We start from the raw sequence: 14,187 nt of genomic DNA on the forward strand, positions 1-14,187 counted from the left end.
TATGGAGTGAATTTTATAATTGTTGTTTTCACTTCTATTTAAATGATATGTAGAGAAACTATTGGAGGAGGCCAAAAACTTCGCGCGACGGAAGCAATATTCAAATATCTTCGAAGGTCAACGAAATGAAAAACCAGAAACTGGGATTGCTGCCCAAAATACTTAAGGCGCCGTTCGTTGCATCCTCGTACTGAGTTCAACAAACCACTGGTTTTGACATGGTCTTTGCTCTCTATATCTCTCTCTCTTGTTTCTTGTACGCTGATTGGTGCTAAACTATGAGTTTTCTAATTCTCTCTGTCATAATCGTCCACTATAAATACCCATCAGGAAGTTCCTCTTCTTCACATCCAAGAAACAAGAAAAAACTCCATCTTTATCTAGTCATCAAAGTCGAGAGAAAGCGAGGAAAGTTGCTGTAAAAGATGTCGAGCACTGTCGGGAAAGTCATTCGTTGCAAAGGTACTCGTATGAAGAATCCATGTATTACTTCATGTTTTTAGTAGATTTGCGTTGCCATTTGGGGTCTTTAAGTTCTTAGCGTCTATACAAATTCATCAGCCAATGTTCCGCTTGATAATGCAGTGGGGTTCTTGAGCTCTTCGGCTAGATGGGTTGTTTGGATCTTTATCAGATTAGTACTGTATTGTGTTTTGCTATTTCGGGTTGTTGGAAGAGTTCCACAATGTATCTTAAATTTCAAAGAAGGAAGGTTAGGGAAAAAATCGATGCTTTAGCGTCAGTGACATTGTTCAACTGATTTATGCAATGGCTAGATTCAGGGCCATTGATGATGTCTCTGTGCACGTGTGATCTTGATGCAGTGCATGTCTTCCTCACACATGATGCAGAATTTTCTTTGTACGCATAAGCATTCAACTTCATTTTATTTATTTTTTTGGTCGAAAGCATTCAACTTTATTAATCCAGCGAACTTTGTGTCACAGCTGCTGTGGCATGGGAAGCAGGAAAGCCACTGGTACTCGAGGAAGTGGAGCTTGCCCCTCCACAGGCGATGGAGGTTCGTGTGAAGATCCTCGTCACTGCCCTCTGCCACACAGATGTTTACTTCTGGGAGGCTAAGGTAACCATTACTAATTTTTTATTGCCTCTCATGTTCCTCATTAGTTTTCCATCAGTGCTCATTGTTTAACTCCATCGGTTCTTCGATATTCAGGGACAAACCCCTGTGTTTCCCCGCATATTCGGTCATGAAGCAGCTGGGTAAGGCCTACTCCTTCACAAAATCATTCCACTTAAATCGTGTTTTCCAATTGTAACTGTCTTTATGTCGATTTTCAGCATTGTGGAAAGCGTTGGTGAGGGCGTGACAGAACTTAAACCTGGTGATCATGTGCTTCCCGTGTTCACTGGGGAGTGCAAGGAGTGTCGGCACTGCAAGTCCGAGGAGAGCAACATGTGTGACCTCCTCAGGATAAACACGGACAGAGGGGTGATGCTGAACGATGGCAAGTCGAGGTTTTCAATCAATGGGAAGCCCATTTATCATTTCGTTGGGACTTCGACTTTCAGCGAATACACTGTGGTTCATGTTGGTTGCCTGGCTAAGATCAACCCGGCTGCTCCCCTTGACAAAGTCTGTATTCTCAGCTGCGGGGTCTCCACTGGTATGCGAAGAACTAAGATCTGAGGCATTTGATGTTAGAAACAGCATGTTACTTGCTCAAAAAGATATACTTCGAAAAAATTGATCCGTTTTTCTTTGAAGGTCTTGGGGCGACCCTGAATGTTGCAAAACCCCCAAAAGGTTCAACCGTTGCGATATTTGGGCTAGGAGCTGTTGGCCTTGCCGTGAGTTTCTCATAATCCTTGCTCCGTGTCACTCATTTTCTATGAAGTAATAGCAGTTGTTTTAGAGAAGGATGCTCCCAGCAGTGTTGCTGATGCAAAGATGCTGTTCTCTTTGAATTTTTCTGTCAGGCTGCTGAAGGCGCCAGAATTGCTGGGGCTTCAAGAATTATTGGGGTTGATCTAAATCCGGAAAGGTTCCTCCCAGGTGGGTAGAATTCGTACAACTTAAGTACTAAATTTCGCTAGATGAGAAGATAAACAGGAGGCTTGATATGTATGCTAGATTTGAGATTATGGTGCCAAGCAATTTTGTACCTCCTTTTCAATAATGACCACGAAAGTGCGTTGGTTCAGGTTCAACTGTAATTGTCTTACAATGATTTGTCTTCTCTGTTTGACAGCCAAGAAATTTGGAGTTACCGAGTTTGTGAACCCAAAAGATTATGAGAAGCCTGTTCAAGAGGTTAGTCAACAAGTATATGTAACTGAAAAAGAAAGTAGAGAAACTGGAGACTTCTTTTCTGTTCTAATTCTTCAATTTCACTATTTGCAGGTGCTTGCTGAAATGACCGGTGGAGGAGTCGACCGAAGCGTCGAGTGTACTGGAAGCATCAGCGCTATGATTTCCGCATTTGAATGTGTCCACGATGTAATTTTTCAATAGCTTTGAATAGTATTCCTTTATGGTTGATTGCATGTAGCCATGAATTACAAGATTTTCCATGATCTGGGCTTGCAGGGATGGGGCATGGCCGTGCTCGTTGGCGTGCCAAACAAGGATGACGCCTTCAAGACCCACCCGATGAACTTGCTGAATGAGAAAACGCTCAAGGGCACCTTCTTCGGTAACTACAAACCGCGCACTGACCTCCCTAATGTCGTCGAGATGTACATGAGGAAGGTAAGTACAAGCGCACGCATAGCAATATGTTGCATGCCTTCTTGCTGGTGATCCAAGTCTTATGTTTTATCCCTCTGTTGTGTATCCTCAGGAGCTTGAACTGGAAAAATTCATCACTCATGAGGTGAGTCTATCAGAAATCAACAAGGCCTTCGAGTACATGCTCCGAGGCGAGTCTCTCCGGTGCATTATCCGGATGGATGCGTAGTGCGCCACTGATCTGCTGTCGGGTTTCGTAATGTGGGAGTGCCAATAAATTCAGCTTGACATATGAGAAAAGAAATACAGAATGCGGAAGAACGTTCCTTTTCTTTCCTTTTCTGTTTTATTTCTCGTGCCTTTCGCCTTGGTTTTCTTCCTCAGTACATGATGCAAATAATACTGTAATAGAGTTGCAGAAGTCATTGAGCTTTCTCTTCTGTTGATATATCTAGTGTTTTCAGAGTATTTGTTGGTCATTAAAGTTGCAATGCCATCCTTTTTTATGTATGAACATGACAGCTCATGTTTTCAAATTAAGATTGTGAACTTTTGTTTCTGAAATTGCTGTGCAATTACATGTCAAAGATGTATGGTTTGTTCCCCTAAACACCTCTGAAAATTCTAACATAGCAATTTAATTATAATGGAAACTCATTCTTCACATATCTCAACAAGCTACAAGATTTCAATTATCAAAAACTTGATTTGTCACTCAAGAAGTTTCTTTCCAACTTGATAAAATCATCTACTTTTTCGGAGATGGAATCTCTATGTTTCCAATAATTAATGAATAAGAACTAAATTCAAATGCTCATTGAATATTGTTGAAGCATTTTTTTAGTAGTTTCAGAGATTACTGATTCCATAAACATAAAATGGGGTTCATTTTCAACTATGGAACACATGTAATGGGACGATTTAATTATTATGTTTCCAAAAAAAAAAAACGGACATTTTTTCGTGCTAGTAAATTATTGAAGGAATTGGTATGTGTAAAAAGAAATGTTTGCTAAAGATGTTTCGGTTGCTTGATTTCCAAGTATTTTATTGTAATGACAACTTTCTTTTACAGTATACAAATTACCAACTTTTCTTATCTTTTACCAACTTTCGATTATCTTTTTTATCAATGCCTTCAATTTACCAACTCTTTTATAAATTTTACTAAGCTTTATTTGAGCGGCTGACCAACTTTTCTCCAATTAAATTTCTAACTAGTTTTGAGTTATGAATTTTCATCTGAGGCAATTACCAATGTTTATTTTATTTATTTTTAAATATATCAACTTTTGTTATCGTTTACATTTTACTAACTTTCATCTATCCTTTCACAAAGTGATTACTAACTTTTTCCTGATTAGATTACAAACCAATTTTACGAAACCAATTCTTTTTTGAATTTATTACCAAGATTGATTCTTTTTCTAAATTATCAACATCTCTTATCTTTAACTAAAAAGTTTCTCATATCGTTTTTTTTTTTGTCAGAAGTTTCTCTTATCGTTTACCAACGGCTTACTTTTCAATGAAATCAACAACATATATTTGTGTGACTTACCAACTTAAGTTACCAACTCGTTTTGAGTTACCAATTCTAATTGAAATTATTCACCTTTTTTACTTAAATTTACCAATCATACTATTGAGTTACTACTTTTATTTACCATGCTTACCAACTTTTTAATTTACCAAATCCTTTTCAAAATAACCAGCCTCATATAAAGCGACTCTCAACTTTTCTTCAGTTAAGTTACTTATTAAATTTTCGACACCAACTCATGTAAGACTTAGTTTCCAACGTTTATTTGTTTTTTCGATTTACAAATTTATTTTATCTCTAACCGAAAAAAAATCGTCTTATTTTTACTAACTTTATCTTATCAAGGCCTTAAATTTAGGGCCGCGCTTTTTCTCCTCATTTAGCTTAAATATTCATTTGTTTCGTGTTTTGACCAAACTATCCCTTGTGTGGCCCACCATTTTTGTTGGTTAAAAAAAACTATTTTTATTCTGTTTCTTCTTTTTTTATCTTGGAGGTCCCACTTTCCTTCTTCTTCTTTATTTCCACGCCTTTGATGTCTCAGTTCTCGGCTCTTGCAAAACGTCACTATGTTTTCTCTCTTGCAGGCAATTCTCTTCTTTTTACGCCTCCCTACTCCTTGAATTGCAGGGCGTTGATACAAGGTTGGCTTGCATTCACACTAATAAAGATCGATTTTACAAAGACAACGTAAACATACATTGGTAATCCCAACACCAGTACACAATTGCAAATGACAATCGACTAATAATTTTCCGAGTCAATCTTATGGCTTTAGTCCAATGATATATGGTACTCAGAAAACATAAGCATTTACACATGCAACACTTTGGCCTTTCTGTCATGAACAAACACAATCCATTGATTATCTCAACTCATGTACAAGATGCCGTCAGAAGGTCAAAAAGAAAAACTTCACCTCGTTGCAAAGAGTCACAAATTGAGCTGGACACAAATATCATTGGGTAAAGTAGAAAATGGCTTCAACATAACAATGTTGAATGTACGCCATCTTTCAAGTTTAGAGCTGGAAAACTTTATGCAACATGTGAATGTGACATCATACTTGATTCAATGGCGTAATATGTAATAAAAGAGCTCATTGCCTTATCTGAAACCTTATTATGACTACTAACTTAAATCATCAGCAACTATCTACTGGTGTTAGTGTTGCCAATATATGTTTACCTTGTTTTTGTTGAATTCGGTCTTTATTAATGTGAATGCAAGCCAACCTTGTTTCAATGCCCACAACTTGAGGAGTAGGGAGGCGAAAAAAGAAGAGAATGGCCTACAAGAGAGAAAACATAGAGACGTGGTGCAATTAAAGGCATGGAAAGAATGAAAAAGAAGAAAAGTGGGATCCATAAGGAAAAAAAAAGAAGAAACAAAATAAAAAGATTTTTTTTTGGTTTGTAAAAAAAAGAGTTCACCAACCAAAAAAGACAACTCTACAGTAGAGTTGTAATAGAAGTGGCGAGCCACACAAGAAATATTATGGTCAAAACACAAAAAATTGGAGTGTCTAAGCTAAAGGAGGAGTGAAAAAAGCGCCACCCTAAATTTATTCTTTGTCTTATGAAATTACCAACCTTTTTTGTTTGACATACAAGCTTTTCTTCGATTAAGTTATTAACGAGTGGTCAAATCTTATTTAAGTTTCTTACAAATGTTTATTCAGTTTTTTTTTAAAAATTTACCAACTTTTTAATATAGTAACCACATTTATTGGCCACCCAATAGAAAAGTTGGTCAATGAAAAATAATCAAATACTTGTTGGCACCCGATTCAAGTGAGAGTTGATAATCTAAATTTTGTTGATAACTTAATTGGAGAAAAGTTGATTATTCAATTATAATAAAGTTCATAATTTCACATGACAGTTAGAAAATCTAAGGCATAGTTAAGAAATAAATAAAGGTTGGAAAATTTTTTAATTACAAGAAAAATAAACTTGCTGAGTAACTTATATGAGACTTGGTAACTCAAAACCAATGAATAATTTAATTGGAAAAAAACCGGGTAAGTCAATCTACTTGAGAATGGTAATTTCTAAAGAGTAGGTATATTCAAGGCATTATTAACAAATGCAGATAAAAAATTGTCAAGAAAAGTTAGCAAATTTAAAAAAGTCAAATACACACCCGTGACTCAAAGAGAAGTTAGTAACCCAATTTAATTTAATGAGAGAAAAGCTGCCGACTCACCTTAGGTTGGTAATTTCTTTAAATGAGTTGGTAAACATAATAATTGGTAATTAAGGTAAATAAAATTTGATAATTCAATAGAAAAATGATATAATATAAAGAAAGACAATTGATATAGATAGTATACATTATAAGCAACCTAAATAAGTTTTTTTGCAATTAGATTAGGAAGTTTCAAACACCAACCCGATAAATAATGGATATGATCGACAAAAAAAAATTATGGATATGTTTGTATGCATCTAGATAAAAGCAAAAAGTAATTTTTCTCCTTTCTCGTGGAAATTTAAAATACTATTCAAATTTCAGAAGATTATGAAAAAGTGTATGTGGATCTGCGTAAAAACATTTGAGTGTTGTGAATTTTCAAGAGGTTCGGATCTTAAAAACAAGTGGCATGATTTAAATAAAGTACAATGTGAAAATCAATTTAGATAAACAATAAATTAATAATTCATTTTGTGTTCAACAAAAAATTTACTGTGTTTGATCAGGGAATAGAGTTGGTATGAATTCATAATCTGAATTCTACACATAAACACGATTGAAGGCCCCTTTAACTCAATTGCCAGGATATGGAGTGAATTTTATAAGAAATTTTATCCTATTCGGTGTTTGGGAGAACACTAGATTCGAATGTGTCCGGATATGACCCAGATAAAAAAATCTCACTTAGGGTGAAATAAAGCCGGATAAGATATCTAATATGAAAAAATTGAGAAAAAAACAAACAAAAAGAGAAAAATTCCTTGGACTCGCTTCATTGTTCACTGCTCAACGTCTTCCCTACCAAGTTTACACCTCCCAATTGATCTCTCTTCTCGCCGTCGGCTCGCCACCACTGCCCTCAAGGGGAATTTTTTTGAAGGATCCCCGGTGGAGGAGTTCATCCTCTTCTTCGCTTTCAGCACATAGGGCCGAGGAGATCGCTCTCTCTCTCTCTTCTTTGCTTATTGAAGCCAACACTCACTAATCGATCAATAGACCGGAGCAACTCAGTGAGTCCGACTTGTGGTGGTAGCACCGGAGAACCTGAGCATGGATTAGTACGCGCACCTAACAAAGTTCGCCGAGTGGTATGAGGGGATTGTTTAGTTCATGCAGAAGCTAGTCGAACTGGCTACCATACTCACGTCCGGCACTTCGCACATCCGGCGCCGATCCTCCAACGCTGTGCCTCTTCTTGTGATTCCACTGCACCAAAATCGGGCTATTTCTTCTCCTATTGAACGTACAGCTGATTTCGTTGACTTTGCTCTGGTTTGTATTTGGCAAAGGAGATTTTCAAAAATCTTTGGATTTTTATGCTATTTTGAGTTGCACCAAACATGTAATGGAATTTTCTACAATCGGAGGATATTTGGAGCATTCATAATCCGACCTTATCCTATCCTATCCCAATCCAAATTTAGATGATCAAACGCAACGTTATGATGCCGTTTGTTGGAGCCTCATACCGAGACCAGCAAACCACTGGTTTTGACATGGTCGTGCTCTCTCTATCTCTCTCTCTTGTTTCTTTGTATGCTTATTGGTGCTTGATTATGAGTTTTCCGTTGTTGGAAAAATACTAGATAATTGTTGAAAATCTGTCGGAAAAGACGGAAAAAAATAAGATCAATTGTCCGAAGCGTGCCAGCATTATCTTTAAAGATAATTCAGCTCCTTGGAGTACGAAACTCGGTACGATAAGCTTTAGTGACTATTCTTCTAAGATACAACAAACTTTCTTCTTTATTTTGCACATAATAATAGAAGGAACAGGGTTATGTGTATAACCCAGTAAAGAAATGAGAGATATGAAAAACGAAAGAAAATTCTTTTTTAATTTGATGTATCTTTAACGGAGGGTTTATGAAGAAATAAATCAAATGTTATAAAGCCTTTACAAAACCTTATACAGCGGTTACAAAATGATGGTTTTCGTGGGGATCATACTTCTATCAAACCGTTACTTTCAAAAATATTTTTCTGCTATAAATAGCCATCAAGAATTTCCTCCATCTTCCATCTTTATTTAGTCATCAAAGTCGAGAGAGTTGGGAAAGTTGCTGTAAAAGATGTCGAGCACTGTCGGGAAAGTCATTCGTTGTAAAGGTACTCCTATGAAGAATCCATGTATTACTTCGTGTTTTAGGTAGATTTGCGTTGCCATTTGGGGTCTTTAAGTTCTTAGCGTCTATACAAATTCATCAGCCAATGTTCCGCTCGATAATGCAATGGGGTTCTTGAATTCTTCGGCTAGATGGGTTGTTTGGATCTTTATCAGATTAGTACTGTATAGTGTTTGCTCTTTCGGGTTGTTGGAAGAGTTCCATAATGTATCTCAATTAATCGAGCGCATTTTGTGTTGCAGCTGCGGTGGCATGGGAAGCAGGAAAGCCACTTTTACTCGAGGAAGTGGAGCTTGCCCCTCCACAGGCGATGGAGGTTCGTGTGAAGATCCTCGTCACTGCTCTCTGCCACACAGATGTTTACTTCTGGGAGGCTAAGGTAACCATTACTAATTTTGTATTGCCGCTCGTGTTCCTCGTTAGTTTTCCATCAATGCTCATAGTTTAACTCCATTGGTTCTTCGATATTCAGGGACAAACCCCTGTGTTTCCCCGCATATTCGGTCATGAAGCAGCTGGGTAAGGACTACTCCTTCACAAAATCATTCCACTTAAATTGTGTTTTCCAATTGTAACTATCTTTATGTCAATTTTCAGCATTGTGGAAAGCGTTGGTGAGGGCGTGACAGAACTTAACCCCGGTGATCACGTGCTTCCCGTGTTCACCGGGGAGTGCAAGGAGTGTCGGCACTGCAAGTCCGAGGTGAGCAACATGTGTGACCTCAGGATAAAAACGGACAGAGGGGTGATGCTGAATGATGGCAAGTCGAGGTTCTCAATCAATGGGAAGCCCATTCACCGTTTCCTTGGGACTTCGACTTTCAGTGAGTACACTGTAGTTCATGTCGGTTGCCTGGCCAAGATCAACCCGGCCGCTCCCCTTGACAAAGTCTGTATTCTCAGCTGCGGGGTCTCCACTGGTATGCGAAGAACTAAGATCTGAGGCATTTGATGTTTGAAACAGCATGTTACTTGCTCAAAAAGATATTCGAAAAAATTGATCTGTCTTTCTTTGAAGGTCTTGGGGCGACCCTGAATGTTGCAAAACCCCAAAGGGTTCGACCGTTGCGATATTTGGGCTAGGAGCTGTTGGCCTGGCCGTGAGAATCTCAAAATCCTTGCTCCAAGTCACTCATTTTTTATGAAGTAATAGCAGTTGTTTTAGCGAAGGATGCTATCGGCAGTATTGCTGATGCAAAGATGCTGTTCTTTTTGAATTTTTCTGCAAGGCTGCTGAAGGCGCCAGAATTGCTGGGGCTACAAGAATTATTGGGGTTGATCTAAATCCGAAAAGGTTCCACCACGGTGGGTAGAATTCTTACAACTTCAGTAAGGAATATCGCTAGATGAGAAAATAAGTAGAAGCCTTGATATGTATGCTAGATTCGAGATTATGGTGACGAGCAATCTAGTGCCTACTTTTCGATATTATCCACGAATTCGATACTGGAGATAAGTGCGTTGTTTTTGGTTCAACCGTAACTGTCTTACAATGACTTTGTCTTCTCTGTTTGACAGCCAAGAAATTTGGCGTTACAGAGTTTGTGAACCCAAAAGATTATGAGAAGCCTGTTCAAGAGGTTAGTCAACAAGTATATGTAACTGAAAAAGAAAGTAGAGAAACTGGAGACTTCTTTTCTGTTCTAATTCTTCAATTTCACTATTTGCAGGTGATTGCTGAAATGACCGGGGGAGGAGTCGACCGAAGCATCGAGTGTACCGGAAGCATCAATGCCATGACTTCCGCATTTGAATGTGTCCACGATGTAATTTTCCTACAGCTTTTAACAGTATTCCTTTATGGGTGATTGCATGTAGCCATGAATTACAAGATTTTCCGTGATCCGGGCTTGCAGGGATGGGGCGTGGCTGTGCTTGTTGGCGTCCCGAACAAGGATGATGCCTTCAAGACCCACCCAATGAACTTCCTGAGCGAGAAAACGCTCAAGGGCACCTTCTTTGGCAACTACAAACTGCGCACCGACCTCCCTGATGTTGTCGAGATGTACATGAGGAAGGTAAGCACAAGCACACACATAGCAATATGTTGCATGCCTTCTTGCTGGTGACTCAAGTCTTATGTTCTATCCCTCTGTTGTGTATCCACAGGAGCTTGAAGTGGAGAAATTCATCACTCATGAGGTGTGTCTATCGGAAATCAACAAGGCCTTCGAGTACATGCTCCAAGGTGAGTCTCTCCGGTGCATTATCCGGATGGACGCGTAGTGCGCCACTGATCTGCTGTCGGGTTTCGCAATGTCACAGTGCCAATAAATTCAGCATGACTTATGAGAAAAGAAGTGCAGAATGCAGAAGAACGTTCCTTTTCTTTCCTTTTCTGTTTTATTTCTCGTGCCTTTCGCCTTGGTTTTTCTTCCTAACAATACTGTAACAGAGTTACAGAAGTCATTGAGCTTTCTCTTCAGTTGATATTTCTAGTTTTTTCAGAGCATTTCTTGGTCATTAAAATTGCAATGCCATCCTTTCAATTACATGAATATGACTGCTCATGATTTCAATTAAGATCGCGAACGTTTGGTTCTGAAGTTGCTGTGCAATTACATGTCAAAGATGTTTGGTTCGTCCCGCTGAACACCTATGAAAATTCTAACATAGCAACTTAATTATAATGCAAACTCATTCTTCACATATCTCAACAAGCTACAAGTTTTCAGTTATCAAAAATTTGATTTGTCACTAGAGAAGTTTCTTTCCAACTTGATAAAAAAATTTACTTTTTTGGAGATAAACTCTATGTTTCCATTAATGAACAAGAACTAAATTCGAATGCTCATTAAACATTAAGCATTCTTTAGTAGTTTCAAAGATAACTGATTCATTAAACATCAAATGGGGTTCATTTGCAAATATGGAACACATGTAATGGGACGATTTTTTTCTGTTTCCAAAAATATCGGTCTTTTTATGGTGCTAGTAAATTACTGAAAAAATTGGTAAGTGTTAAAAAAATTATTTGTAAAAAAGGTTTCGGTTAGTTGATTTCCAATGTTTTGTTGTAATTTATTGACGCTTTTATGAAATTATCAAATTCTTTTTTACATAATGCAAATTACCAACTGTTCTTATCTTTTACCAACTTTTAATTATCTTTTTATTAACACCTTGAATTCACCAACTCTTATATGAACTTTACCAAACTTTATTTGAGCGACTTACAAACTTTTTTCCAATTAAATTTCCAACTAGTTTTGAGTTACGAACTCACATTTGAGGTAGTTGCCAACATTTATTTGTTAAAAAAATTTATCAACTTTTGTTGTCACGCCCCGAACCCTATCGAACTCGCGACATCCACCTCTGGTTGATCTATGCGACAACCCAGGAATTATCGCCGACCTCCATAATGCAATCATCAGAGATTTAATGCACGGCGAAAACCACAAGCACACCCGGACAATTCAAACGGGGAGAGTCAGGGAGAATATACATATTTCCATTTACCAACTTATAAACTATTTACAATATACAACCAATGCGAACACTTGCACACCACATTTGAAACCATCGATATACAAAAGATCGATGACCTGGCATCTAGACCTCAAAAATGGTACTCTGCCAAAAACCTACTCCGAGCCCCTATACTAATCCCTACGCCCCTTGCTAGGCGTCCATTCTGAATCTGACTCATCATCACCGGAGTCTGAACTCCCCTGATCCGCTTGCTCTTCTGAAGGCTCCGGCTCCGCCTCAATCACAATCGGATGATCAATGTCACCCGACTCAGCTGGAATAGCGTTCTCGTACTTCTCAGCTAGAATATCGAAGAAATTGATCTCAGGTACGTAATTGGGATCCATGTATTCCTCAAACGGGAGTATATACTCCGGGTCTCCTACAGGCTCTTCCGACTCCTCAGACTCGCCATCAGGTTCTACCTCGGGCTCCACCTCTTCTGGTTCCTCATCATCTGGTTCCTCTTCCTCCGGTTCCTCTTCCTCCGGTTCCTCTTCAGGGATTGGTTCTAAGTTTATGTCCATCGGGTCATCCTCAGCTTGCGATGCTTCGGGCTCGGGCTCATACTCAGCCTCCGAAGATCCCTGAGCGGCGGGTGCTGGATGCATCCTAGATTGCGCTACGCTAACCTCTGTACTGGTCAGCTCTCCATCAATCGGGGGGTACGGCAGTCGGGTCCCAATCCCCAACTAGATCAAACGAAACATCAAATCTTCTAACGGGCCCAAACTCAGCCCCGTCCGCATCCCGGAAGAACCAGGTAGTATAAACGTGGGTCTCCCAAAGAGGTAATCCTCCTTCTACGAAAACGGTCGTGGTATGCTTAATCCAGGTCATTACATCACCCATCAGAAACTCTGTAACTTCATTCTCGGTATGCACTGGTACCCCAAAACGTTCTGGTGGCGGTGGCGGTGGGTTCATGGCTCAGGTTGGGGTTCTGAAAATGTTGGTTGAAACAACCATGAGAACACTTCTCAGCAAGTTCACCCCTAAACCCCACATAGGCTATCACGTACTTCCAGACAATTTCACAAACACAATTACACACATACCATTATCACATAGCAAGCACATCAGTACAATCACAAGCATGCACAATTCTCATGTCATGCACTCATTCCGTTCTCATCATATCTCATCCACATTCCTCGCCAATGACCCGCGTTAAAGTACACGCCTCAGGTACACTGCGACCTCTTTTCACAACACTTCCGGGCCCGCGTAAACGTACACGCCTCAGGCCATGTTTCTTGCCCGCATAAACGTACACGCCTCAGGCTCAACACCTACCACCTACTACACAACCCGCGTTAAAGTACACGCCTCAGGCTGGCAGTCTTCCGATAATACCGGGCATCGTCCCGCGTAAACGTACACGCCTCAGGACGGCACAATTTGCGCGAATTCATGTCATACCACATCCACTTTCTTACTCATGCATATGCTCAACAAGCAATTACCACACACAACTGACCAATCACACGTGGCCCGTGCACGCATCAATTATACACAACCCATGCTCACTCAGCATTTGACATGGCCAATTTTAATAATTAAATCAGTCTGGCCCACACGTGCACCCAACAGGCATATTTCAATCGGCAATTACACAACCATGCACTCAATTTCATCACAAAATTTCAGTCACAGTCAAACACACCATAAACGCACAATTCGCCATTTTTCTCCAACCAAATGGCGTCAAATCGATTTCGGTCCTTCACGAGACTTTCTCGCCACTAAATGTCGGTTCTAAAAATCTAACTTGCGTCCCGACGGCCCATCACAGCCCATTAAACAATCACTCACAGCCCACTGTTTTCCTCAAATATTCCACCAAAAATTTTCCGAATTCAATCCTAAGGCCCGCTAAACATTTCGGCTCATAAATCGTACAAACCCGAACCAAAATAAACCCAATTTCACTCAAAATTTATCCGTTAATACCCAATATCCTAAATCGGGTTTAGGGCGCGACTTACCCGCGTTCTAGACTATCGCGGCTAGAACGAAAGCGGCGGCAACCTAATCGGGAACGGCGGCAACGGCGTACGGCTCCCGGCGGGTGGTGATCGGCTTGGGCGGCAACGGGGCAGCTTAGGCGTGACCGGCAAGGCTCACGGCCACACGAGGAGGAGAGGAGAGAGAGA

The 14,187-nt window shown here is 39.6% G+C and overlaps 1 protein-coding gene and 1 pseudogene across 1 annotated transcript; both read left to right on the forward strand.

Moving 5' to 3' along the window:
- The first annotated feature begins 337 nt into the window (after positions 1-337).
- LOC115688786 (alcohol dehydrogenase 1-like) lies at positions 338-3,131 on the forward strand. The gene is made up of 10 exons (XM_030614711.2): positions 338-462; positions 948-1,084; positions 1,178-1,224; positions 1,303-1,628; positions 1,730-1,812; positions 1,942-2,017; positions 2,214-2,275; positions 2,366-2,461; positions 2,552-2,713; positions 2,805-3,131. The coding sequence occupies exons 1-10, from the start codon at positions 426-428 to the stop codon at positions 2,919-2,921; spliced, it is 1,143 nt and encodes a 380-aa protein (XP_030470571.2). The 5' UTR covers positions 338-425; the 3' UTR covers positions 2,922-3,131.
- Positions 3,132-8,503: 5,372 nt separating this feature from the next.
- On the forward strand, positions 8,504-10,783 carry LOC115688822 (alcohol dehydrogenase 1-like; annotated as a pseudogene).
- Positions 10,784-14,187: the final 3,404 nt, after the last annotated feature.

The sequence above is a fragment of the Syzygium oleosum genome, unplaced genomic scaffold (genome assembly GCF_021117445.2).
Source record: "Syzygium oleosum isolate NSW1041296 unplaced genomic scaffold, Sole_v2.1 Sole_v2.06, whole genome shotgun sequence".
NCBI classification, from domain to species: Eukaryota; Viridiplantae; Streptophyta; class Magnoliopsida; order Myrtales; family Myrtaceae; genus Syzygium; species Syzygium oleosum.

Bases quoted from the DNA above. Each gene is read 5' to 3' on its own strand.
- LOC115688786 (XM_030614711.2), top strand. From the start codon at position 426: ATGTCGAGCACTGTCGGGAAAGTCATTCGTTGCAAAG. The intron at 1,225-1,302 runs GTAAGGCCTACT...GTCGATTTTCAG, and splicing joins TTCGGTCATGAAGCAGCTGG to CATTGTGGAAAGCGTTGGTG. The intron at 2,714-2,804 runs GTAAGTACAAGC...GTGTATCCTCAG, and splicing joins TCGAGATGTACATGAGGAAG to GAGCTTGAACTGGAAAAATT.